Source organism: Pipra filicauda, unplaced genomic scaffold (assembly GCF_003945595.2).
Source record: "Pipra filicauda isolate LSUMZ 115617 unplaced genomic scaffold, ASM394559v2 scaffold139_size1960392_pilon, whole genome shotgun sequence".
Taxonomy (NCBI): Eukaryota; Metazoa; Chordata; class Aves; order Passeriformes; family Pipridae; genus Pipra; species Pipra filicauda.
The window spans coordinates 1,609,967-1,637,850 of record NW_024103873.1 but is presented as its reverse complement, the minus strand read 5'-3'; the positions used below and the strand labels follow the sequence as shown (position 1 = coordinate 1,637,850).

The window sequence follows — 27,884 nt, the reverse complement described above, 5'->3', positions numbered from 1 at the left end:
ATAGAGTATTTGACTCAGAAAAATCTTAATCTTTCTGTTTTTCCATGCAAAATCTGTTGTCAGGCTTATTCAGTGGGTCTTCACCTAATTCTGTCTTGGGGCCTGCAGGTGTGAGCAGGAGGCTGCTGGTGTTGGTTGTGACAAATTATTGACATGACCAAAAAATACCTACAGGAATCACATCAATATTTTACATCCCCTTTCCCAGGAGCACCATTCCAGCACGGGAGAGCCTTTAAAATGTGCTTGGACCTGCCTTTGATTCTGACAAAGGATCTGGCAGAGAAATGTGTTGTGATTTAGATACAAATAATAAACGGAGGCATCCCACTCTTCCCTCCCTTTCCTGCCACTGGAGGCATGGAATGGACTGGTTCACCTGGACTGAAATCACTGAGCATCCTTTGGGATGGAAGTGGCTGCCTGTAAAACATTCCCAAATGGAATGGGATGCCAGTAGCTGCTTGTTTTTTTTCCCTTGTTTGTTTTTCCAAGCAGGCACTGTGCCGTGCTGGGATTTCTTTGATACCTGAAATTCCAGTGCAAGAACTTGTTCAGTTTTTCAAACAAATGCACAGTCAGAAGTGAAGGGTCCTGTTGTTGTAACCTCTGGTTCCACCAAGAAATTCTTCCTCGTTAACCTTGTGCTTTCTCCTCTCTTCTCCCTTCCAGGGGCAGTAAGCCAGAGATGACTGACAAGATGTCGAGCTTCCTTCATATTGGAGATATTTGTTCTCTCTATGCAGAGGGCTCAACAAATGGATTTATTAGCACTTTGGGGTAAGAACAGCTGTTCTCTTGTACTAAAAGCAACGTAAGAAGGGCTAGCAGAGCTCAGCCAGCTCTCCTGAGCCTGATCCCAGGGAATACTGGGTAAAGCAAAGTAGCTTTATGTATGGATTTGGCCCTGCATTTAAAGATGGCCTAAAGTTACCGTGGCAGGGTAGATGGGAGGCTGGAGAGCGTATCAATGGCTGTGGTGTGGTTTGGATGTCCTTGGTGGGGAGGAAGGACCTTGTCAAGTGAAGGTGTGGGTAGAGGGAGTGGATGCAATGAAATGACTTTCGTGTTGTTGTCTGTCCCATGTCCATCCGTGTGTCCCGTCCTGTCCCTCCCTGCCCCTTGCCCCAGTCAGGGCTGAATAGACCCCAGTGCAATCTGCTGACTGGAAAAGAGGCTGTAGCATAGGCCATGTAAGTAGTTTAAATATATATATATATATATAAAAAGAACCCCCAAGCCAAATAGTTTATATACCACTAACTCATCACTATGATTAGTTTTGTCTTAAATTGAGGTTTAATTTGAGGTTTCTCATACAAATAAAGTTGTTCTTCTCCAGTGAAAGGAGAACATGTTTTGACCCTTGTGTTTGCCCAAGGCAGTGGCAGAGCCCTGGAGCTGTGGTGGGAGCTGTGCTGTGCCAACTCCTGCTTCCCACAGTGCTCCTACGTGCTTCCTTCCCGAAGACACTGAGCAGGGGCTCTGGAGAGAGTTCCTCTGGAGCAGTGGGAAGTGCCTGCTCCTCCAGTGATCAGAAAAGTAGCCTTTCACGTGGGAAAAGGAAGAGTTGGCAGAGCAAAGCCACGGAACTGGATGGTGACTCTGAGGAGGGACAGGAGCTGTTTTATCCTGCTGAGGAGAAACCTCTCCAAAGGCAGAGACCTTGCAGGGGGTCGAGTGAGGAGCTCCAGGAGCACATCTGCCACCTTCTCCCAAAGCCAGGAGCAATCAGAGGGAGGGAATAGTGTGCATGGCTGTGGGACCTCAGTGCTGAAGGAGCAGCCAGGAGGCACCAGGCAGGTGGCTGTGGGGAGTGGGCACACACACAACGTGCTCTTTCTCATTTCCAGTAGCCATAAGGGCCTCAGGGTGGGTACAGTGACAGCAAATTTTTTGATGCCTACTGTCCAGATGCATCTGATAAATGGAGCTCCCAAGCAGGGTACAAAGACAGCATCCTGGTAAGTGTCTCGGCAGGAAACCACGGGCTGGAATCTCACCTGAGTGACTCCGAACTAACTTGTAGGTTTAGTCCTCTAGCCATTAGGATTCTGGAAAATAAGGGGGCAGAGAAGGAAGCAGACACTGAAGATGCACCATGATCTATTATAGGAAAGAGAAGAAAATATGGGATGCTGCCAGAAAGGAAAGAAGGTATGATAAAAGCAAGGGGTGTAGTAAGTAGGGTCGGTCGAATAGTATTTGGCGAAAATGTATTTGACAGATTTCCCAGGCCCTGGTCAAATATGCCACGTGCACTCTGCAGTACTCGATCAGTGACTGGCCAAATACTATCTGCTGAACACTGGCAACATGAACTCTGTGGGACATTTGGCTCTTTTCTTTCTCCCCAGTCCTGAAGTTTGGCAGTAACTAATCCCCGAGCGAGTAGAAAGCCGCGCTGTTGTGTCGGACCCCACCCGGTGCATGATGACCAGTTTGCAGTGGCTGTGGCTTTGATGGCATTGCTGAGCAGAGATTTTTCACCATGGGTGGTCCTTTTGGACATCACAGGCCCCGAGCACGTGTGTTTTCTAGGCTTGATGAGGCGTTCTCATGGCAGGCCCAAAGACCCCCCAGTGTTCCCAAGCCTCCTCTCTGATTTGGTTAGTGCTGTGTTAAGGTAACTGCATTATATAATGGCCACATATCTTCTGAGCCTAATTTAAGCCAGAAATCCTAATTGCTATGTGAAACATGAAATGCATTATCATCTTAATAAGCCTTCATAATCTAATTAGTTTTGTCCCATATTTAATTTAGTCTTTGTCCTGGAGAAAATTAAAGCAGCAAAGGAAAGATTTGGTGTAATTGTCCTTTAGCCCATGTGGAGTTTTGACAGTCTGATGTCATAACAATGTGTAATGACTTGTTCATGTGGTTACTGAAGGTTGAGGAGCAGATACCACTACACATTCTAATGCTGTCCTAAATCTCTGAAGAGTGTTCCTAATTAATATTCCTATGACATGACTGTTGCTTAATCAGGACTTTACTCTTGCTGTTTCCCAAACTCAGTGCTGCCATCACAGTGATTACTGGGCTACGATATATCTTCTTCTGTGTTTCTCACCCTGGAAAATTTTTCTCTCGGTAGTTTGGGAAGTTCCTCTTCACTTCCAGTTAAATCTCAGATGAGAGGGATATATTGCACTGAGATGATCTCTGTGTGGGATGATCAGAGTAACCCCTTTGATACTTTTTGGCCCTTAGTTCACTAGAAGCAGGTGCTTCAGCTCAAATATTAATACCATTCATGCAGGAGCACCTCTATGTCTATATAATCCCGAATAGGGAGAAAATCCATGGGGAAAAAGCAGTTTACTCTGAATGTTTTGCATATGCGAATTTTAGATGCATAGAACTGTTGAGTCCACTTAGTGTCTCTGATCTCTGAATTTTCATGCACTTGGTTGTTTTCTGTAGTTGTTGTCTCAAGATGCTCCCTGCATGTGACCAGCCCCTGCAAGGAACAACTCTCATATTCTAGGTCTCAGTCTCTCTCAAGTTGATTCTGCATGGGAATGGACCTCTCAAACCTTTGACCTTGGAGTTTTACTTTCTACTTCTGTGTAGAAGCCTCTTTGACAGATTGTTTTTTCGGGGCCAAATTGAGTCACTGAGGATCAAATCAAACCACGAAATGTTTGGTTACAGCTGCAATTTCACAATTTGGAGGTGGTGTCACTAAAAGTGCGATTCCACCCCGATCCAAAGTGTGCTGGGGGCAGAGCAGTGGGAACAGGTGCCTCTTAACTATTCCCTTCATTCTGTGGGGTTTAATTGACCCTCTGGGGTTTTTACAGGTGTGTATTCACACAAAGCTTGGTCCTGGCATTCCCTATTGGAATCTCTTGGCCTCACTTGTCCAGCTCCCCTCCTTCCTGGTAGAACAGGAGGAGGTTGGCTCGACCCCTTGGCTCACCTTGTGTTTGCCTGGGGAGCAGGAGGGTCTGTCTGTGCCTTCCTTTCTCTCAGGAGTCAATTTTTACCGTGGCAGTGACTGTTTCTGCCATTTTTTAATACTTGAGGGACCACAGGGTCAGTGTCCAGTTTGCATAGTTGTCATATTTTGCTGTTCTCTGCCCATATAAACACATTTTGAGCGTGACTCAAATCTGTCCAAGAGGCAGTGGCTGTTCTAAGGGTGTCTGTCACCTCCCTAGAATATGGGCTGTTCTGTCTGCACCTCCAGGAGGGGACATAAAGATGATGCAGAACACAGGAGCAATGACTTATTTATTGTCCCACCTACCAGGAGCATAGCTCTGGGCAACAGTACAAATTAGCTGCATGCTTCTGACCAAGATCTGGCATAAGATGGCATTTGGGGAATGTCTTCTGCTCAAGTGGCCACTCGGATGAAATATTGCAAGTGAACCACTTTGGTTTTGCTAACGAGGACGTGGGGAACTGCCAGGGGGATAAAATCTCACTTTGCTGCTCATTTCTTTGCAGCCTTGTGGATGATCGGTGCGTTGTGCAGCCAGAGGCAGGGGATCTTAACAACCCACCCAAAAAATTCCGAGGTAAGTCGGTTGGACAGCTCGTTACCCTGCTGGTTAGAAATGATTCTTCACTTTGTGCAGCCACGTGGAACGATTCCTGACCTCTCTGCTTTCTAGAGCATATTTTAGTGTCATCTCCTTCCATGAAGGACAACTCATGGGGGGAGGAAAAAATACCTATGTGTGAATGCCTGTTGTGGTTTAACCTGAGTTGGCAACTCAGCCCCACCCCGGTGGGATGGGAGAGTAAAAGTGAGAAACTCGTGGGTTGAGGTGCAGACAGTTTAATGGGTAAAGCAAGAGCTGCACACACAAGCAAAGCAGACTAGGGAATCTTTCCTCACTTCCCATGGGCAGGCAGGTGTCTGGCCATATCCAGGAAGTGAAAAGAAGGCTTTGTGAGGGGATGGAGATGGGGCTGCCAGTTAAGGCTGCCTTTCAGATCTGTCCAAACTTAGAGGATCCCTGGAAATTTCCTTTTCTTTTTCTCTGTTCTGTCCCGTGCCTTTCAATTACCCAGAACCAAACCTGTCTCAGAGAAGAGGAAAATAAGAAGGAGCAAATGTTTGCAACAACTATTGTTGTCTGACCTAACTGGATATTAACCACCTTAGGCTTTGCTTTCACTCTGCCAGGAAACTTCTGCTCAGTGATAAGAAATGAGTGCCTGGTGCTCTGCACAGCTTGGCAAGGCCTGACTTGTTTAAGAAAAGTCTCAGACAGGAAGAGAAGCACTAGCTGGGATTTTGTTTGCAGAGACCTTGGAATTCTTTTTTCCTTTTTTTTTTTTTCCTACCCCTTGGATGCATCTTTTACCCAAAGGATAACTCAGCCAAATAGTTTGAAACGTTGAGCTGGATTTTGTTGTTGTTTCAGATGTAGCAGCAACTGTGTGTCTTGTTTCTTTGGATGAATCTTGTTCCCTTGGTTATGCTTTGCCTTTACCAGGGTCTCAGAATCACCAGGATTCTGTTCAGGTGTGGCCAGAACTGCAGGTGATTGCCCTTGAAAATCATGTACCTTCTGTGCTGCTTGTTTTGCTTGCTGTTCTTTAAGTGCTTTTGGGTTTTTTTTTTTGCCATGACATGAAGATGTCTCATATAATGAAACTCTTTTAAAATGTTGCTGCAGTCTGTGAGTTCTTGTTGTTTTTTTTTTCTCCCTTTTTCCTGGAAAACTAAAGAGCTGATAATTCAAATGCTAAAGAGGCAACCTGGGGAAGTTTCAGTATTCAGTGTTAAGCTCTCTAGAAAAGAGAACAATGTTGTTATGTGAACCAGAGCCTTGACTCGAGGCATTTCTTGATGTTAAAATCACAGGAAAGAATAAAACCAGGTTTGACTGAGACTGCTGAGTGTAGATGGAGGTGGAGGGAGAGAGGGAGAGAGAAAAGAATGAAAAAAGGCACAGTTTAGGAACTGCAAGTACAGAGAGACGTTTGTCTGACATAAAACATTGTGGTTAGACATTGTAAATGTTCTCATATTACTTATAATTTATACAGGGAGGAAGAATGGTGTGAACCTTTTCCAACCTTTGTAGTTAGTTCAGTAAAGCTTTCATGGGGAAGTTTATGCTTAATGGTAAATGGCAACAAAAGTCATAAAATTTTAGGAGGCATTTCTGTTATTTATACACACACTTTGCAAGTGTAGTCTGAGATAAAATGCTTTCTACGATAAGTATGTTCAGAAGAGGTAATGATGAAGTTTATCACCCCAGAAATGGATAATACCCCTTTTCTGTGGTGAAGCAAAGGCCCCCAAAGGCTGGTCTGGGGTTGCACTGGGGGTTCCTGGCAAGGTCAGGACCCACAGCCGTGTCCCTGCAATCTCAGTCGGAGTTTTTATGGCCCCTCACAAAAATCCCTCCCTTGCACACAGAACTCGAGGCCTCCCCGAAGGGACACTTACCCAAACAGCAACATTTACATCTGGGATATAAAGCAGCAGTGGGAAAATGGGATGCAGTTGTGTCAGTGTTTAGTTTTGTGACAGGGACAGCATGAGGTGCCTGTGGGACAGCCTTGGCTGGGAACTGCTGGGCAAATGTTGTTCTGTCCTGTAAACTTTAACATGGTGCCCGAGGGTGTTCATATATTGTCTGGAAGGGGTAGATTTAGGTGAGATATTGGGAAGGAATCCTCCCCTGGGAGGGTGGGGAGGCCCTGGCACAGGTTGCCCAGAGAAGCTGTGGGTGCCCCTGGATCCCTGGGAGTGTCCAAGGCCAGGTTGGACGGGGCTTGGAGCAACCTGGGCTGGTGGAAGGTGTCCCTGCCCATGGCAGGGGGTGGCTCTGGATGGGCTTTAAGGTCCCTTCCAACACAAACCTTCATGGGACTCATACAAGTCCCCCCTGCTGATGCATTGCTGCAACTGGAAGGAATGTTTAAAAATCTCATTAGAGCAAAACCAAAAAGAATCAGGTGGGAGTGACCTGCATTCTGCCTTCACAGAGGACTGGAAAAACACTGCTGTGAATTTATACCTGGTTTATGTCTCTGTGTGACTCCCCTTTCAAAGCAGCTGTGCTGTTGGGTGTGCAGGTCAGTCCCATCTGACCTCTGGCCAGGCTTGGGAATCTTCCCTTGTGTGGTGATTTTAAGAAATGTCATTCCGAGCTTCTCAGAGCAGATCTGTCTTCTGTGGGCAGATGTAAAAGAGCTGTAAATATAAATTTCATGCTTAATCGAAGCGATGAGAGATCTCTGGGAGGAAGATTGACTGCTCAGATATGCAGACATGACTCCAAGAAAATTCAGTGTGAAACCAAACCTATCTATCCAGTGGCAGGAGGAATCCATCCAGCTTTTTTTCCTCAGGCATAGGTGTTTCAGGTTTTAAAAAATGATGTTGCCTAGGCTACACTTAATCACCTGCATCTCGAGGCAGCAGCAAGGCCCAGGTCTAGAGGGTGGTGGTTTTTCTTTCCACTTTAGACCCTTGAATGAGAGCAGAGCTGCTGTGCACGAAGTGGTGGGGTGTGTGCACCATCCCTCTGCCTGGAGAGAGCCTCTCCTGGGAGGAGGGTTTGCCAGGAATGCTAAAATATGAGTATATTCTGTCACCAAACACTGATAACCTGCTCGGGGTGTGAAAACAGTCCCTGCCTGGGGAGTGTGTTCCTAAAAGCAGCCACTTCCCAGCTGAAACGGAGGAGGGCTTTTTGTAGTAAGTCCCTGCTTTAAAAAAAGGTTGGCTTGGAGTTGTCCTGGGGAAAATGCAGCGAGGGGAGTGCTGGGTGGAACAGGCTGATGTGCAGCAGCACAGAGTCAGGGATGGGAGGGATGGAAACATCCAGGCTGCTGGGAGGGGAGGCAGAGGCGTCCTGAGGACCCCAGGGCCTGCTTTGTTGACAGAAGAGGCTGACAGAGGGATCTGGTGGTGGTGGAGCCCTGAAAGGAGTGAATGCAAGAGAGAAAATGGTCGGGTAAGGTTTGGAGTAAAAGTGTAGATGAGATGTTAAAAAATAAATAAAAATTCAATGTATTAGATGGAAAAAAGTGAAGTGCTGGAGATGAAAGAACTCCAAAGGAAGGTGTTGGTCCAGAACCCTCAAGTTCCTGTGAGTGTTTACCTGCAGTTATTATTATATTAAATGCTGTGGTGCCTCTTGGTCCTTAAAATATTCCTTTGACCACTTGAAGGTATGGAGGCTGAGTTTTTCTTTCTTCACCCCATCCCAATCAGGATTACAGAGCACCTGAGGTTGGATGGGAATTATGGTCTGTGAGATTTCAGTGGTGTTTTTTATTTTGGCCTTCCGAATCCACTTTACAAACGGTGTTTTGGGGGTGTTTGGTATTTTTCAAGTGCAGTGTTTCTCCAGCCCTTCGTGCTTTCAGCTCCAGCTGATTCAAAAGCCCTCTAAAACTACCTTGCAAAAAGTGAAGACTGGAGAGTTACTTTTATTAGGGTGTTTCTTTTTAAAAATGTTAATATGAAAACTCTTGCGAAAGAGGTGGTTTTTTTTTTCCTTAACTGTTCTAAATGTGTACAGATGAGATTCCTGGAAGAAATCCCACTTGTACAAGCCTCCAAAAAAAGAAAGAGTGTGACAGTTCCTTAGTTATCTGCACTTCTGTGAACAGAAAAGGCCTTTTATGTTTTGTATGAAGCTGGAACCGCTGCTCTGATTGCTGCCTTGGAGTGTGACTGTGTGTGAAGAGTGGCTAGAAATGAATTTCCTTTGAACTGGAATGGATTGGTGTGGAAAGAGTGAACTGGAGCTGACCCTCAGCTTGGCTAAAACCCCACTTCTCACGAGGAATCATTCCTGCCTAAATGCATGGAGACAGATCCGTGTTCCAGAGTCAAATTGTGACCTGGGGAAAGTGCAGCAGGGCCCGGGGTGGGTGGGTTTGTGCTCCAGCTGCTCTTGCTGGGCTCCATCAGTTGGTTTGGTTTGTGCCCCAGTTGCTGTTCTGGGCTCCAGCAGTTGCTTTGTGCTCTATCAGTTGGTTTGGTTTGTGCCCCAGCTGCTGTTCTGGGCTCCAGCAGTTGGCCTGGGTGTGTTTGCAGGGTTGCTCTGTGTTTCTTTGTGCTGGAGCTCAGCCCAACGTGTTTGTTTAATGCAAGACGCTGCTACTACAGCAAAACAACAAAACAAGCTGTCTGACAGCCTGCTCAGGAAATTCCTTATGGCTCGGATTTGGGATGCAGAGCTGCCTGCCAGCCATCCAGCAGCTCTGCAATAGCTGCACGAAACTCCAGGGAAAAGGGCATGTACTGGGTTAATTTGTCCAGCAGCTCCCTCCTTCCAGAACATTGTTTTAGTAGTTGCTGGGCAACACTCTTTTTTTGGCAAGATGTTCAAGGAATGAACCCATATCTTAGACTTAAAATACCCTCATGGCGAAGCAGAAGATGAGTAGTTCAAATTCTGTTTGTTCTTTTGATCCCAATCCATTCCCTGTGCTCCTGCTGCCTGGAGGGGTTGGGGGCCAGCACTGAGGGGCTCAGCCTTGGGCTGCAGGTTCATCCTCAGCAGCAGAAATCACTTGGGCACTACAGAGCTTTAATGCAGAAATATATATGCATAAAAATACATTTAGTATGAATCATAGAATGGTTTGGGTTGGAAGGGACCTCAAAGCCCACCCAGTGCCACCCCTGCCATGGGCAGGGACACCTTCCACTAGCCCAGGTTGCTCCCAGCCCCATCCAACCTGGCCTTGGACACTTCCAGGGATGGGGCAGCCACAAATCTGTTCCAGGGCCTCCCCACCCTCATAGTTTTGATGGGTAAGTCTTAAATTATCCCTGTGCTCGTTGTTGATGGAAGTCAAAGTGCTTCTCCACAGCAGGAATGGTTTATGTTTTGTCCTTCCTGGCTTGGCCATCGATGGTCTGAAGCCCCTGCACTCCTGCTCTGTGTTACGTGAAGGGAACTCCATGTGAAGGAAAAATATGAAGGAAATGTGATTTATGCAGGTCTGATAGGGGCTCTGGAACTCTGTTGCTTATACATGCATTATTTACCCTTATTTAGTCAATGCAGCCTTGTTTGTGCTTTGGCATTAGGGCTGAGATTAAGGGATTTTTTCAGTTGAAGGGTCACAGACGTAGTTTTCCTGAACACTTCAGAAAATTGAAAAGCAAACTAAAACAAATAACCAGATTCTGCTGCCTGATAGTTTTGGAAAAATATGATCAGCATATAGAGAACACTTTGTAGGCACTGAGGTGGTTCAGTGCCATCCCCTGTTCCTCAAGGGTTTTCTGTGGTGTCAGCCTTCAGGTATCCTGTGTTCAGCTTCCAAAAAAGTGTGGCCTTGAGTCCTGTTGCTCTCCATGCACACTTTTCCAAACCTACTCTGGATAAAGTGATTATATCAGCTGTTTAAACTTTGATGTGAAATAATCCGAATTGCTGGACTCTCTGCATGTCTCAGAAGAGCTGGGGTGGGTGTTTTGCTCCGGGCATGTTCCTGGGATGGTGGTGAGGAGAACACGGGGATAGACCTGAGCTCACAGCCAATTTTGGGCTCCTTTTCTTTCCTGAACATGGAGTTTCTAGTGCTGCTGGAATGTTTGGGTACATTAATTATTAAGGTGCCTGGATTCCTCTAAGGAATATTTAAAGTAATGTCTAAATATGACCTTTTTTCACTCTGATAACCAGATATTAGCAGCTCAAATAGCAGGATTCGTTTCTCATGCAGGAGGCAGAACACTTGAGGCTGCTTGAGTGCTGAGGCCAAAGCTTAGCACAAGGATCTTAAAGAAAAATACATCAAATCCATCACTTGCAGTGGAAAAGTGACTTCTTTTTGCTTTGGGGATATCTAAGACACATTAAAAGGTACACTCTGAATACCAAAAGTAGGAAATGAAGTCACAACAGTAAATACCCTCTTAACTAACTTCTCTCTTTTATGGCCAATCACTATAAAAAGAAAGAATTATGTCCCTTTCCCTGTTTCAAAAAGAGCACTAATATGATGATTCAGTGTAAAATCAAAATAAACTTTTAGGTTTCTGTGATGGAAGAGAAAAATGGTGAAAATACAGTTTAATGTATGCCAGTAGTTTTTTTTTAATTGGAAATTGAAGCATTGGGCATTTTGAGTAGAAAAAAATCCTTCAATCTTGATGAATTAGGATGTTGTGAAAATCTAAAATACATTTTGCTGCCTCGACGAGGAGTCTTTCAGTACCATCCGCAGTATTTATAGAACTGCACTAGAAAAGTGCCAACTGCTCGTACACATTTGAATGCACTGCCCTTTATATGATGGAGAACTCCTGAATCCTGCCTGTGAATTGTGAATCCTGAGCCCACTGCAGCCCACGGACGGGCAGATGTTGGGGACAATTGTCACTGTGGCATTTAGGTATTTAAAAAAGACTGGGAAGTTGAAAGTGTTGCATTTTCCTACAGACAAATGTGCTTTGTACCTGCTAAGGCTCGGGGCACCCTGTGAGAGGAGTCCTGATCAGGAGGGATGCAGGAATCAAAGGGAAGGATGTTTTTTTTTATCATGGAGAGTGAATTGGGAAGTTGCTTGTATTTAATTTCCCACATTTATTGCACTGTGGTTCCTTACTGTGAAGTCACACAAGTTTTAGTGCAGTTAGTGGATATTTGTCATGAAGCACCAGGACATCCCAAAGACATCCTGACTCAGTGATCCTTTGTTGCCCAGAGAGCTTGTGGATTCCCATCCCTGGAAGTGTCCAAGGCCAGGCTGGATGGGGCTTGGGGCAACCTGGGCTAGTGGGAGGTGTCCCTGCCCATGGCAGGGGGTGGCACTGGATGGGCTTTGGGATCTTAAAAGGTTGGAAAGGATCTTTTCCAAGCCAAACCAGTCTGGGATTCTGTGCTGATGTGCTGAGCTGGAACAGTGGAAACATGACTGGCTAAATAGTCAGTGGTTTAACTGAGGTGTTTTACCATGTTTTTTTCTGTGTCCTGGTGATGAGGTTCCAAGGCCATTGGGAAGGGTCTGATGGCACAGATCAGGAGGGTCTGTTCAGCTCTGTCATACCAAGTTGTGGGCAGTGAGGAGGAGCTGGGTCTGTTGGAGCACAAGGCACAGGCTGTAGAGACGTTCTGAGTCGTGTTTTCATGCTGCTCTGTGCCCAGAGTCCTGTGGGCAAACAGCTGCTGCCAGCTTCTGGTTTTCAGGTGCTTTCATCTTGGATGTTTTGCCTGGAGATGGAGGCAGAGCAGAGCCCCTTTGAGACAGAGGTGCCATTAATACACAGACTGGGAACGTGGCGTGAAAACCGATCTGCTGGTTCAGGCACTGCAGGAGGAGGGGGATTTATTTGGACTCCAGTGAGAAGTTTGATCTGTGAGAAGCTTGAACTTTGTTTGCCCATTGAAAATGTGGGTTGTAGTTCCGTGCAGGGCAAGGGGGGAAGGTGCTGCTGTGGTGACCGAGTCCCAAAAATGAAGAAATGAGCGAAATGCTGGTTTGAACGTTTCATCCCTTCTCAACTCTTGCAGCTCCGAGGCTTTTCCCCTGTGGAAAGTTGAGGGTATTTCAGGTAGAATCAAGGCAGGGATTGCCAAAAAGCAGTGCTGAGCTATTAAGTATAGCAGTTCTGTTAATAAACCTACCCCAACCTTGTAGACAAAGGAGTACTGTGGCTTTGTTGCCATAGTTTCAGAGCAAAATCTGACCTTAGCTACAATAACATTCGGTTAGAAAGAACTAGCTAATCAGTTTTCTAAAATTAGTGTGTTCCCTAGTACATAAGCCAGTATGAACAGGATATTTAATGAAATATTATACTTAGTCACAAGAGCCCAAGGGAGTGAAATGCCTTGATGAATTGTGGGGGTGGGGTGACATTGGTGCATATTTTTTAATACAGCAAAGTTATTAAAATTTGTGCCTTGCTTAATATTTAGGGTGGCTCAACTGTTGGGTTCTTCTCCATCTCTTTTGCTCTGTTGCTTTTGAAGGCTCTCAGAGTGTGTTCTGTGAGCTGGGAAGATCCAAGTGTTGGCAAGTCTCAGGTGCTTCCAGAGGGACTTCAGACCAACTCCAGGGCTGGTGCTGTGCTTTCTGCTGGCACAGCCTGAGGGCTCTGCAGGGGAATGAGTCTTGCTCATACAGAAGGATGCAAACAGATGGAGAAAGTCATGAAGTTCATGAGGAAATAAAAAAAGCTGTTTGTGAGGGCAGCAATCTTCCAGGTATTGGGAACATCTTTAGCTGTTCACTGGTTATCAGAAGTGCTGATCAATCAAAGGGAGAGAATCAGACACTGGTTGGTAAAGTCTGGTGTGTAAAATACTGCTGCCAGTCCAGAACACCTGAATGAGAGGGTTATTTACTGTGCCCAAGGCTCACTGACCTGGCCTTGAGTGAGGTTGTATCAAACTGTGGTTTGAGCCAAAGACTGATAATTGGCAATATGGGAGCTCTGATGAGTTATTGTTTTCTTATGTGCAAGTTGGTTATTTGGGTATTAATATAAAAAAATATGTGATATGCTGAGTGAGCTGTCTGTTCTTCACTTTGCTTTGAACTGAGGTTCTGTGGAGCTGTGTTCCATTACCACTTGGTGCTTGAGAGGCCCAAATACATGGGAGGAAGATTTAGACAAGGAGCATCTCAGTGATGCTCCCCAGTTTGGTGCTGGCTCTCGGTGTTCCTGTGAGCCAGAGCAGGTTACCAAGGAATCGTCACTTCTCCTGGCAGGGCTTTGCAGTTAAGGTGAAAAGTGCCTGTAATTAGTCAAAATCAACCGTAATTCACTTAATACCTTCCCCAGGACTGAGCTCTGGACTGTCCTGGGTGTGTGGGGTGACAAACAGCTGAGTTTGATTCACAGAAACACTTCTCCCCTGGAAGGTGCTGATGCTTCCATAGCTGAGCTGTCTCAGGCACATCCTCCTGGCTCTCCCTGCTTTGATGATTCCTGGTACAGCTCAGTCACAGGGAGGTGTGATCCATAGTCTTGGATCTTCCACTGCACACTCGGATCAGCACTGATGCTTCAGGGTTTTTGTTTTTCTGCCTTCCCCAGTGAGCATTAGGGAATCATACCAGGCTCCTCAGGTTCTTTCCCCTTTGCATTTTTGTGTGTCCAGGTTTGATCTCCTCTCACCCCTTGGCTTGCTGTGCTCAGGAGGTGTTTCATTTTTCAGAGGGAGCAGCTGAATGCACTGTGACACCCCTGAGGAGCTAATCTGTGTCAGACTCCCCAGAGAGTCTGTTCTGTCTCATCTCACATCTCTTGCTTTTAGGGCAGAGTGCAGTTCTGTGCTGTTTGCAGTAGCAGTAAGTTACCCTAAAACCTTCGATTTATTTTATTTAAAAAATGAGGCTTTATATTTTGAAAGCAGTTCCATTTCAAAAATACTTTCAATTTAGGGCTAAGTACCCACACCAAAGGAGGCCTTCCAGGCACTGTGTCCAAGTGCCACATGGAAGTCATTAGTCAAAGAGGAACCCAAGTTAAATAATTTCACTTCTCATTTTTTGGGCAGCCTGTTCTTCACTGAGCAAGAGCCCTGACTGCAGCAGTGGTGTCTCAGGGAAGGAAAGCTGTAAGTACTTGTGTTTGAGAGCAGTCAGAAGGAAAATAATGAGGCTGCCAGCACAGCCAGCCTTAAAACTGTGCTGTTGGGAGAGCCAGACCTTGCCAGGTGTCTTCAGCAAACAGGCTGTGACACTCACATCCTCCTCCCCTCCCACACTGCTGCTGGAGATGGAGTATCCTGTCCTTCCCCTTGCAGGATTTGGATTCCTCTTTCAAGATGAAGTGTAGTGCTTAGTGTGTCAACACCTGAGTGTGAGCTCTCTGCTTCAGTGAGTGCTGCCTTCAGAGCACCCCCAGCTGATCCCTCAAACTCCCTGTGATTTGGGGCCTGTCTGTAGAAAAACCTCCAGTCTTTCCTGCAGAACTTTAAAGTTTCTTATCCAAATACCAGGAGACAAGTGAGCTGTTGGTGAAGGTTCTTGTCTCTGAAAAACTGCTTTGCATTTTTTTTTTTTTTTTTGCTGCTTTGAGGTCTGCCTTGGAAAGCACCTTACTGGTTCTTTAGGAATAAACTGGGAAATGTCTGTTTGTTCCCTTGCTTGGCAACTGGCTGGTTGGGGGGGAGGGAGTTGCAAAAATCCTGGATTAGCATTGAGTGGCCCCTAAGAAATGTGTAAAAGAAGCCTTATGTCTCACATGAGTGAGACATTACAGATTGACTCTGAGCACAGTGTGCCTCGAAAATTGTATTCTAATGAGCAGCTATTCAGTCAGAGAGGGACTTATGTGTGAGGGGCAACACTTCCTTCGTTCCTAATTTGTGAAAACAGTCAGCCCCGAGCTCTGGGTGTTGGCAATTATCATCTGTTCTGATTACATCATGTACAGGAGTTCAGTGAAAACATAACTCCTTGTGTGGTGGTTGCAGAGCCTTTCTGGAGCTCTCAGTCAGATTTTCAGAGTCAGAAATCACCCCGAGCTCTGCTGACAGCAGAGAAACAGTGACACTGCTGAAAATGCTGCTGCAGGATCCTCCCTGCTTTGACAGAACAAATTCTCCCCGAGCTGGGTTTTATTAAAGCTCTGGAGAGCTGTGCTGTGCAAAAGCAATCTGGTGGCACTTAGACCTTGCGTTCGGTGAATGTCAACCCTTCTATTTGTCGAGGTTAAAAATTATCCAAGGAAAAAAATAAACACAGAACTCGCAGGCATGAGGAAGTGAGGGAGCTGGATGAGGGAGCAGCCATCCTGAAAAGGAAAAAATCTGAGCTAGAGCTACAAAAATCCCTTCCCTCCCCTTTGGAGCAGCACGTGATGTCCACCCAGCACCACTTGGCTTTAAGCAGCCCCAGGAGGCAGAGTTTAGGCTGGTGGTGGCCCAGAACTCTCTGGGTTGGTTTGGGTTAAGGATTCCAGTCCACAGCTGCTCCTGCTGCCATAGAGCTGCGTTTTACTGTCAAAGAAACGGGGATAAATCTCAGTATTACTGGAATGTAACTGGTACCTCTGTGGGAAGAGGAGGAGTTTAGTCCCCTCTCTGCAAATGTGAGGGGAAGTTGTTGGAGCTCAGGATGAAGGGACCAGGGAGGGCTGAGCTGGCTTTGACGTCAGCGGGTTCCCAAACTCCTCCCAAAAGCAGGAATTGCAGTGCTGATCTGGCAAATGCTCCACCAGTCCAGGCTCAGAGTTTTGATTTACCAGCACCACAGGCCTCAGACAAAGGCTGAAGGACCAGGAGGTGGATCTGTGATGTTTCTTGGTCCCAAAACTTCAGCACAGGCAGAAGCATTTTTATGGCATTTTTATGGCATTTTAACTGGTGGTTCTTGGCAAAAGCAAGACTTTGACTTCTCACTTGTGTGTTAACATTGGTACTGAAAGTTGCTTTTTGGAGCAGACACGTACGTGCGACTTTGCTGGGGGTTGTGGTGACTTATTCAGTTCTGCCCTTCAAAAGTGCCTTTTCCTTATTGATTAAAAAGCAGATAATTTGTCTCGTGTGATTGCCACAAAAGCTGATCAGAACTTGAGGTCCTGTAAGAGTAACTCAATTACCAAGCTTTTCTGGGAAATCAAAGTTGTGTCATTGCTGGCTGGTGTAGGAGAATTTGACAACAGAAATGGGACTGTGTGTGCTTGGTTTGGAGAATGGAAATCCATCCTCTCCCCGCAGGAATGGCAGCGCCCTGTGAGCTCATGGCTTAGGGATTGGAAGGGAAATCTGAAGGCAATATAGATTTTACAGATAATGTTCTGGGTTATTATTGACAAGTTTTAAAATAAGTGGTGAATTTCCATCCTCCCACTCCTCATCAGGCCTTGGTCATGAAGAATGACAATGAGCAGAAGATCCTTCAAGTCTGATCTGCAAGGTTTAATTCCAGATATAATTTCTTCCATATGCAGTCAGTCATGTGCTGAAAGTTTCTGTGTTTTGTGAAGATTTGGGGAACTTGACAGATGATAACTCTGTGTTGGGATCAGAATTTGCCCGCAGAGAACAATTTGCAGTTTAACAGCTTATTTGTCTTACATTCTCCTCACAGTTTCATATTTACATGTGTACAGATAAATATTGCAGGAGGAGTGCACTATATATATATAGGTTATTTTATAGTTAATTGTAGTAGCTTATGTTAGGAATATCCACTAATATTTCACATCAGCTTCTTTCAATCTTAATATTACGGCTGCCATTTAATTTCTAATTTGTATCTGATGGAAAAAATTGAGAGGATGTTTCCATATTTATTTTTTAGTATTTAGCTGGAGTTCCCTTGGAAGATCAGAAGCTTTTTTTTTTTCACAATAGCTGTTCAGTCTTCCCAGCCCCCCATGCTGAGCTGTGAGGACCTTGAAGGCAGATGAGCAGCAGAGAAAGCCATAAAGGGAACAAATGCAATTAGATTTTTGCTCTATGAAGGGTTTGACTGAGAGGAAACCCTGCAGCTGAGCTGAGGCTGAGCTCATTTCAGGATGTGCTTCCAGAGGAGTGTCACAATTCCCTCTGCACCCCAAGGCAGCACCCATTAAATAGGGAAGGAGAAGGAATGGGGGGAGAGGAAGTGGAATAAGGAAGAGAGGGAAGCCCTCAGCGGGGTTTGGAGGAGCTGGGGAGTCCATGTGGGACTCTTCTTCTTCACACTGATGTGTAAAACTGAATGTTCAGAATTAAACAGGAGAAGATATTTTATTCTTGTAACTTCTCCAAGAATCCCTTAATGAGAAAGAATGTGAATATATTCAAGTTTTTCATTTTCTGAGATTCAACAGAAAAAAAAAAAAGAGGCACCAACCAAGACCTTGGAGAAAACTAAAAGTTCTTGAGGAAAAAAAAAGTCAGAGAGATTGGTTCTTGTTTTCAGCCACTTTCCAGGGACAGGGGGTTTCTGTTTACAGGCATTTCTTCCTTTCAGCTTTTTGTGTTAAAGTTTCCTACCTGATGGCTCTAAACCTTTGTGAGGACCTTTGTGGTGCTTCACTGGGGTTTATTCCTGCCTAAACCTGGGAAGGGATTGGACAGAGCTCTCTGCATCCCACACTGAATTAATTCCATCTTGCTGTACCTTGTGTTCCCTTCAGCTATTCCCAATATTTACATTTTCTGTTTTCTTTCTTGTACCTTTTCTATGCAGAAACTGCTATATTTGCTTGTCTGCTCTGGGTTTTTAGAAGTCTGGTGAACCTGGTCCTTGCTCTGATGTCTGAGGCAGGAGTGAAGTTAAACATCATGTTGGGAGCTAGATATCAAAGTATTCAAAACCCAAAAATAAAAGAGGGAAAAAAAGTGTCAGGAAATGAGTTACAGCCTCAGACTTAAAAACTCAGTAACTTTAAAAGAAAAACTTTGAAGTGCCTGTCAGTGTTCCATCCTTCAAGTCGTGGTTAAAGGCTCATTTAAGAAAACCACAGTGACTCAGCTCCTTTGAATATCTGCTCTGTGGTCTGTGTTGGAAGCTCCAAGAGTTTCTCCCGCCTCCAAGGACGGTTTTCATTGGTGGGTAATTCACTGGCAGTACCTTTTGCACCGTCCTAATTTTAAACAGACTCTCAATATTTAGATTTTTCAAGTGTAAAGGCATAGTGCCCTAATATTGGTGAGTAGAAAGGAGAACAGTTGTATATAAATATTTATTATTTTGCAAGTGCAAAGGTGAGTTTATCTAGATTTTTTGTTTTCAGATGAAGTCTGTGTTACTCTCTACAACACTGCATGTTCTGGAGGGCAGGGCCTGCCTTGGCCTGGGTTTTATAGCCTCAGGCTCCTGGCTTGGGAATGGTGTGGATGGCATGGGAAAGAGCTGGTTCTGGACAGAGCTTCTGTGAGGTGACCTGGTGAGAGCTGCTTTTCAATATATCGGGGAAATTTTGAGCCAAACCTGTGTAAATACACCTAAACTAGTAAATACACCTAAACTAGTAAATACACCTAAACTAGTAAGTACACTTAAACTGGAACTAGCAGGTTGCACAGGGAGGAACTCGGGCTGCTCCTCAGTGTGGTTGGGCTGCAGTGATCTTTTTATCCCTATTTAGTAGGCAGAAGCCTGAGGGTGGTAGGAATAGATGCTGAGGACTGGGTGTTTGTGGTGATTAGAAGAGGAAGGTGCTCCGTGGAATGACCTTTCCATAAGACAGAGGGATCTGCAGGACTTTTAACAATCCAGGACTGAGCCTTGTGGGGCTGAGCCCGGTGTGGGTTTTCTGTGCCAGCTGCCAGGCTGGGCTTTGGAGACTCCCATGGAGCCAGAGCAACCTCCCAGCTGGAAATGCTGCCTGGAAGGGAATTGCTGGAGTGGCCATCCTGCTCTGCAGCCATTCCTGGGCACTGTGGTGCTGCTGCTTGAGCCGAGGACATGGGAACAATCCCGTCCTCCTTTCTCTCTGTGTTCCCTGGTGGTGCAGGGAAGTGTTGCCATGGAGGAGAGCGTGGGGTGGGAGTGGGCAGGAACCAGCTGCTTTAGGGCCACTCTGGGAGGGATGGGGGAGGATAACACATGAAGGCTGCTCCTGCAAGCAATCCAAGGAATTTCTTGCGTGTGCATTCCTTGGGGAAGAGCTCTGGTGGCACATAGGGAAGGGTGGAGCTTTGAAGTGAGGGAATTTGCTTTCTCCCCATGGTTTGGGAAGAAGTTACAGAGCTGCTGGGCATAGTGGTCCTCACAGGCCTGTGGTTTTAGCTGAGTGCCTTGTCCATCCTGTGTGCATTTCTGCACCGTTCAGACCAGGGCTGCTCTTGGATGGTGTGGCCTTCAAGGATGTGCAGAGTTCTGTGACTTCTTTAAAAGTTATCTGCAGATTTTTAGTCTAGCTTTCATGACAGATTTTTTGATAATTAAGCAACACTGCTTTACCTGGAATACAGGGATGGCCTGGCCAGCTGGGTGTGTGTCTGTGTGTGTGTGTGTTGTCCCTCCTGGTGAGGTCACTGTTCCTGCAGTTCATGTTGGGTGACTGTGTGCTGACTGAGGCTCATTTACCATGGATTAGGAGGCTTTTTCCTGTTGGTCTTATCCCCACAGAGCAACAAATTGACAGTGCAGGGCTGGATGCAGGGGTGGAATTACATGAGACACCAGTGGGCAATTGGACACCCCTTTTCTTGCTTCTTGTTGTAAATATAACATAGTGGTCAGTCATGGGGGTGACTGAAGGTTTGATCAAAGAAGTGCTCCTCAACCACTCCCATGCATTAGGAAATGGAAAACCAGGGAAGCAAGAGATCAAGGATGAGTGTAATAGGATATGTCCCTGGAAGTGTCCAAGGCCAGGTTGGACAGGGCTTGGAGCAACCTGGGCTAGTGGAAGGTGTCCCTGCCCATGGCAGGGGGTGGCACTGGATGGGCTTTAACATTCATTCCAGCCCAAGCCATTCTGTGATTCCATGATATTCTTTCTGGTATCTCTTTTTGCAATAGTTTTGACCCATTTTTGTCACCCTTTTCTAATTATTTCTGAAAACTTTCCTCATTAATCTACTAGACCTTAAAAATGGCGACTGCAGGGATAGTTCCTTCATGAGATTCCATTAGAGTAGAGCAAAGGGTGTTCTGTTGCTGAACTGAAGGATCCATCTGCTACATCACAGTGGGTATATCAGCAGTCTCAGTTTAAACATTTTTAGTAAAAAACAAGAGTTGATTTGTACACATGAGAGGCATATGGCTTAAGGCTTCTACTCAGCAGCTGTTTGGGTGTATTTATTAGTAAGAGTACCACATGGGCGTGTTTGACAAGGAAAACTTGTTCTCTGGAGCGAGGCTGGAGTTTTTGAAGTCAGTCAGTTGAGTGAAGGCTGAAAGCTTTCTGATTTTAGCGGTCATTTGTGTCCCCAGACGTGGGACACCATGTCTGAGAGTGTGGGCTGGCTGATGACAACTTTAAAGACATGTTATAGCAAAGAAACGGAGATAATGTGCATGGAAATTAGGGTGTTTGGCAGTGTTTGTAGTAGTGCAAGTTCAGGGCTGGAATGCAAAGTCTCTGCTGTGCCCTCCCTCCACAGCACATGTGCTCTGACCTGCCATCACAATCCCAGCCTCAGGATTCCCTTAGAGAAGAAATGTGGCCATTCTCAAAGTGTCATAGAAACGTTTTGGCTCAAACTCTGCTCTGCAGTGCCCTGTCCTGCAGCAGCTCATCTCTTTCTCTTCAAACGTTGAGTTTTTGTGACATTTTTAACCACACCTTCAATGGCTTCACCTTGTAAAAGCCTTCAAAGCTTTTTGAATGACCAGGAGGGGAAAACTGCTCGGTGGAAGTGCCACAGGGCATCCCAGTGACCACTTCAGGTCATTAATAGTTCTCTGTTTCTGTTGCAGCTGAAAATCATGGAAATACAATTCACTGAGTTTGTACCAGGCAGTGTCTTTTGGTGAAGTCTCATAATCCTTCTGTAAAAAGGGTGTTTCATTTAACTTAATGTGTAGTATTGTTAGTGCTCCGATCTTTAGCAGGAAAAGAATGGATTTGTTCTGGAAATACCTAATGTGCAGTTCATGGATTTGAATGGAAAAGTAGCAGACTTCTGGAATATTTTCAATGGGCAAAGAGAAGACATGGTTGATATCTTGAAGTTCACCTTCTAAAAATCCAGAGACATGGCAGACAGAACTTACCCCACTGCTTCCAGTGGCTTCCTCTTCATACCATGAGTGACTTAGTAAAGGGAAAAGTCCATGAGGAAAGTCCCAAGTGCTTATCCAGATCTAAAAGCTCACAGAAATGCAGATAATCAGCTTTTCTCCTCTTTGTCACATAGATTTTTGTTTCACATAAGATCTGTCTCCTCAGGTGTTTGTTTTGAGGGGAGTTTTTGTTTTGCTTGTGCCAGTTTGAATGAGGTCCAGATATTTAATCAGGACAATTGGCACTTTCCATGATGAAGCCTGTGTCTGGGTTTCATTTGGGATTTGCCAAAATAGTCTTTATTTCTGGGTCTATTTTCTGACCCTCTCTAACATTGGGAACACTTGCAATCCACCAGGCTCCATCCTGCTCTGCAGACCAACAGTTGCACATGGATATTATCAAATCTGTTGGATAGAATTAAGGTTTTTTTTTAATTGCTTCTGCAGTTTCTGAATGCCAGGATTTTGTGTAGAAAAGGAAAATCAATCTGAAACCTGATTAAATTAATCTGAAACCTGAAATCCTGAAAGTCAAGGCACAAACCTGACGTAGGTCTGGAAGCAGAAGCTGGACCAAGTGACGCAGCCAGAGAACACTTTTAATGCAATTATGGTACAAATAATAATTGGAAATAAAGACAGTGATTGAAACAAATGGAGGAAGAGAAGGGACAGGAGCAGACCATGTTAAAAGAAGACTTCAGTGCATTTTTCTGAACTTGGAAGGTTATTTCTGCTCTGAGGCTGCTGGCAAAGGTGGTGTTTGTGAGCCAGGACGACTGTGTTTGCTGACTCCGGGTGGATGTGAGTGTAGGATGGTTCAGTGATGCAGCTGGTGTTATTTAATAGTTCTCACCAGCCCATCCATCACTTTTGAATCCAGCTTTCTCCCTCACTGATTGATGTGTTATTACATCAGTAAGGCAGCTTGAAAGATGGCTTAAAACAGAAAAAAAATACCTAATTATTGTTCTTTATAGAAAAGGAAATTGTTTTTTAAATGGCTGTAGCACAAAGTGGTTGGAATGAATTTATTTTTTTTCTAGACTTTCCAGACCCAAACCCAGGCCTGGAGGTGTGTGGAGGTGACAGTGGTCATGCCTTGAGGGCGAGTTGGGCACTGTCCCTTTTGACAGTCCGGGTGCAATTGTGTTGTGCTCCAAGGGCTGCATCCCACTTCCACCACAAGGAGCAATTCAGGAAGAACGTGCTCCGTGCTGCAGAGATGGGAAAGGTTTGATCATCACTCTTCCCCTCCCGTTTTCCAGCGGATTCAGCACTCTGGGAAGGCTGCCCAGCTGTGGCTGTGCAAGGCCACAGGAGTGCACAGACCTGCTCATCTCCTGGCAGCTGCAGGAGAGGGGACAGATATGAATGGAGCTGTCTGTTCACACAGCCCTGAGAAGGCAGCAATTAATGGGCTTTGAAATTCAATGACTGATCAATGTTGTGGGTTTGAAGGTGAATTGGGCCAGGAAGCAGGGGGAGTTCAGGATGGAACACAGCTGGGTACCCCTGGCTTGGCTTGGCTGGAGTGACTGTGTGACTGCAGGGAGGGAGTGCAGGTTAGAAACCAAACACTGCAGAAGGGGGCACCTGAGGGGCAGGTGAGCCCTTATTTTGGCTGCTGCAGCTGCTGTGACAGAGGGTTGAGAAGCCTCAAGGGCAGTTGCTTGCATATTCTCACTGTGGTATCAGCATAAAGGGGGCTTTTGGTTGTTTTTTTTCCTCAAATGTTTCAGGGGAATAAGAGAGGCATTGCCATGTGCAGTTACAGCACCTAAACCCAAACTTCTTTGCTTCACATTGGACAGGGAGTTAAAGAAATGAAACCAATGGTTTTCTGTAGAGGTGTGATTTAAATCCATGATTTAGTGTATGAAGTGTTGGTGTCCCTGTGGGCTCTTACTGTCCATGTTCCAGGGGTGTAAACAGTTGGGATAAACTGAGGAGTCAGAGAAGCTGCTCTTCCTGGTGGAAAATAGACCCCAAGTTAACAGAGTGTTTATTCTGCAGAAGGCTCACACTTGGAGCCTGCATGAAACATCCCTGAGATGGATGAGAGCGTGTTCTACTTCGTTTTATTTCTGCAAGACAGTGAAGTAGTAGAGCAGGAGAAAATAAACAGAATGACATCCATGCCTTTAAAAAAGAGAGAAAGGAGAAAACAACTCAGTTTGTTCTGAAGTTGAAAAAGGAACAGTTTCCCTTTAGTAACTCCTCGTTGTGCTTGTCCTGGTGTAGCAGCATGTTGGCAGCTCTGTGCAGAGGTGAAATACGTCCCTCAGGGATACTGGGTGCACTCCCAGGATTTGGGCTGTGTCTTGGCTCTGGTGCCAAGCACTTGGAGGTGATGGCAGGTGCCCCACCAGTGTGTGCTTGATACCAGCTCTGGGGATGAGGTGCCTGTTTGCAGTGACAGCATTGCATTAATACCCCCCAAACTCCAGAGAGAATGTCCTGCCTGTGGGACAAACCCCCAAACCCCAGGGAGAACGTGCTGCCTGCTGGATGACTCCCCCAAGCCCATGGAGAACTTCCTGCCTGTGGGATGACTCCCCCAAACCCCAGAGAGAATGTCCTGCCTGTGGGATGACTCCCCCAAACCCCAGAGAGAATGTCCTGCCTGTGGGATGACTCCCCCAAACCCCAGAGAGAATGTCCTGCCTGTGGGATGACTCCCCCAAGCCCAGGGAGAAGGTGCTGCTTGCGGGACAAACAGCTCCAGGCCTCTGCTGGCAGGATCTGCTTCCGCTCATGGCCCTGGAACATTTGTTCTTCCCCTTTGCAGTCCAGCCCAGGGAAGCTGGCTTGCTCCCCTTCCCATTCTCCAGCTGTCTGCGCTCCGGATCCAGCGTGGCTGTGCTGCCTTGGCTCCCAGCACTCACTTCCCTTATTTGGTAACACACAGCCCTCCAGCCGTTCCTGGAAGGGGCTGTTTTACTAGTTTAGGGACTATTTTCCACTTTCATTTTTGATCTCTAAAGCCACGGATTGTGTTCCAGCAGCGTTGCTGGCATAGCTTAGCTCCTGGGTGCTGTCAGGCTGGAATCTTGCGCTCTGTGGAAGTGCTCGGATGTTTTATTCCCTCCTGCAATGTGCTGGTTTGCTGCTGCAGAGGCAATATATGGCAGAACTCGTGTTTACAGTCTGTATGTACCTTGTCAGCATAATCTGCTCATTAAAGTGCCGAGCAGAGTGCAGCCCTCTGTGCTAGGCCTGCGTTAGGGAGGCCAGGTTTTAATTAGCTGTGTGATTTGTTGGCGTTTTCCATGCTCTGTTCCCGGGGAGGGAAGTGGCGGCGGAGCGAGCTTGGACAGATTGAGCAGCATCACTGGATAGGCCTCAGCAAGAGCATCTCTGGGCCCCTGCCAAGAGGATGGGGACTGTTTAAAGTAGAGAGAGGGAGAGGCCTTAGTGAGGTGAAAGACTCAAGCCAAGCCTAGGAGCAGAAAGCAAGGAATAAAGCTTTTGGACTTGGGACAGATGGGGACAGTGGTGTTTTACCTGACACTCTAGGGCAGTTGGGCAGCAGGGCTCTGCTCTGTTCAACTCCACCATGATTCTTTCTGTAATTAGGCAGGTCTGGGTTTTCTGCATTTGTCTTTGCTTTATTAAGGCAGTTTGTGGAAGTCTGAGCATCTGTGGCAGCTCTCACCTCACGGTGCTGCCTGCGTGGCACCGGGTGTCTGTGGCTGCTCATGGCATCTCCCACAGCTGGCTGTGCTCTGTGAGCCCTCCAGAGGAAGGAGGGCTTCCCTTCCAGCTTGGGAATTCACTCAGAGCTTCTCCAAGACCACTCTTAGCTGGCTGCATCCAGAGAGGAGGAGGATGGGCACCCAGCAGTGCCACAGGAAGGGTCGGGGACTGTGGGAGTCACGGGTGGAGTAGGAGTCGTCAGTGCTGTGCTGTGACAAAAAGTGCAACTGCTGCCTTGGAATATATAAAAAGAAACATTGCCAAAAGACAGAGTAATTATTTTTTCCAGTTTTACTTCCTGGCAGAGCCTCAAGTGAAGTTTTTTATTTAGGACCTCATGCTTCCCGAGGGATACGAACCGACGGGGAGGGAAATGGTCAGGAACACCACTGAGCAGTTTGGCACCTCGGCAGCTGTGGGACAGAGGAGCCTGCAGATGCTGCTGGGAGAGGGAGAAGTTCTTCTCTGCATCCCCATGTGGAAAGGGAAGGGAGTTGTGGGGTTACATTGTGAAAATAAATAGGTTAGATGCAGAACTAGTGGAGCCCTGGAAGAAAGGAGTTCAGGAGCTGTGTCAGGAATGGAGCAGCCATGGCTAATTCTGCCTGGGGGAGGGAGGGGTGAGCTCAGGAAGCTCTCTTGGGGGCTGCCAGCCCTGGGAACCTGTGGATTTGGCAGTTCTGCAGGAGGCAGTGGGCCTGGAGTTCAGGAGGATGGCACCTGGTGCAGGAGGAGAGAAACAAATAATCCTTTCAGGGAAGGGATCCCAAGTGCTTCATTAGTGCAAGAAAAATGGAAGCACCGAGTTCAGTTTTATTATTTCTTCCATTCTTCCAAATTAGACCTCAATAACGTTATCAAATATTTATTTAAAGGCCCTGTATCTTTTTTTGGCAATCTGGTTTCTCTTAAAGCCAAATGTGTTTCAGAGCTGAAAATTGAGTAACTTTGAACAGCTGAAAAATGTGCCTTTTCTTCTGTGTGATGCTGTGGTGGCTCATTTCTTATAACATATACACAGAACATTCTTAAATAGAAATAACTCCTATTATGCTGTTCAGTCCTGTCAGCTCTAACAGCACAACTGTATTCTTTCCATGCTGGTCAACACTGATGCTTCCAGAGGGGTTTGAAATTTGATCTTCCTTGTTCTTCCTGTGCTTGGACTGTCCAAGTTTTCCCTGCCTCCTACCCCCACTTCCTGCCCCATTTTCTGCAGGAACTTTAATCCAGAAAAGCAAGAATAAGTGAAGGAGCAAATGTGAAAAAGAAATTTAAGGGGCGAGCAGCTGAAATAAAATGAAATTTGGCCAGAAAATGGATATGCTTTGGTTTACTGCTGGGGTAAAGTGTAGATTGAAAAGACCCAAAGATTCTGAGGAAGAATGTGCCAGGATTCCTGTCCTGAGAATCGTGTTATAGTGCCTCGCAGGGACATTTGTCATGGAAACTATGAAAAGTGAGATAAGGGTGGTTTCCTGATCAAGGATCCAGTTCTCAAACCTGGGACAAGGGCTGAAAGCCACAAGAGTTTACTTAAAACTGCTCCTGCAACTCTTACACACACCAGTTTGCTGAGTTCCCTTTGTGTAAAGTACAAATCCTTCTCCTTGTAGTGTGTAAAAGTTGAGTTTCAGGGCTTGTGGCAGAGAGGAGGAGTTGGCCTTTGAATTTACCTCTTGGCCTGCTTGGCCTCTAGTCCAGGGTTTGTTTTTGTGCTGGACCAGAGGTGGAGCTGAGCTAAGACTAAAAGCTCTCACTGGAACCTGTGGCTTTCTTGGGATCCTGGGTTAGCCCAAATTGATGTGTACAGGTCTGAACTCTTCTTGTGAGGATTGTTTCCTTCTCCTTCCCCCTCTCCTCAGCACTGAGAGGTTTCTCTTTTGGCTCGTGGTGCTTTGGCAATTTCTAGAGAGTTTATTCTCAAGTAGCTTCTCTTGGTCCAAGTTATCCATTGTGTCCATAAATTAGACTGTTCCTTGAAGCTTCCAAGGATAAGTGGAGCATTCACTGTGTCCTTTACAGCTTTCTCTGAGGCAGCTCCCTGTTTTCTGCCTTCTGAGCTCTCTTGTAGCCTGTTTTGCCCATCCAGGATAACTTTACCCATCGTGGTGACAAGGAGGCTGATGGTTTCCTTGCTTTCTTTAACCTGGGTGTCAAATGGGACACATTGTACTGAAATGCATCCGTGTTTTTTAGGATTTTTCCTTTCTCCTTGTGTTGCTCTCCCTTCTGGCTCTGTGTTTTCACGCAGCATCTTCCCTCGGTACCAGAGATAGAAAAAAGCAGCTGGTCTTTCCTGCAAATGTTTCCTTTTGGAGCTGCCTGTGTATCCAGTGTCTAAATATTTCTCTCTTTTTGAGTAGCAGCTTTCTTGTTGAAGGAGACCAAAGAGGTTACGTGGAGAAATAAAACAAACAGTGGCGTATCCTGAACTCTTGGGTGCCGAAGGTGTTCCCTTAAAGGGGGAGTTCTCCAGTCAGTGTTGGGTGGTTTTTTGGGCATTGTGGTCGTGGGGATGTGAGTTGTCTGTGCTTTGGCTCTGAGTTTACCCTGAGGTGTGACAGTGTGTCCAGAGCCTCACCCTGCAGGTGAGGAGCGAG

The 27,884-nt window shown here is 46.1% G+C and overlaps 1 protein-coding gene across 10 annotated transcripts in view; it reads left to right on the top strand.

Annotated features, from left to right (window-relative positions):
• The window catches only part of ITPR1 (inositol 1,4,5-trisphosphate receptor type 1), a 163,756-nt gene that overhangs the window by 13,744 nt on the left and 122,128 nt on the right, over window positions 1-27,884 (top strand). For all 10 annotated transcript variants that reach the window (XM_039378492.1, XM_039378491.1, XM_039378488.1 and 7 more), the window contains exons 2-3: window positions 673-780; window positions 4,462-4,532. In XM_039378492.1, the coding sequence (XP_039234426.1) occupies window positions 689-780; window positions 4,462-4,532 (163 nt within the window). In that variant the 5' untranslated portion in view covers window positions 673-688. The remainder of the gene's footprint in view (window positions 1-672; window positions 781-4,461; window positions 4,533-27,884) is intronic.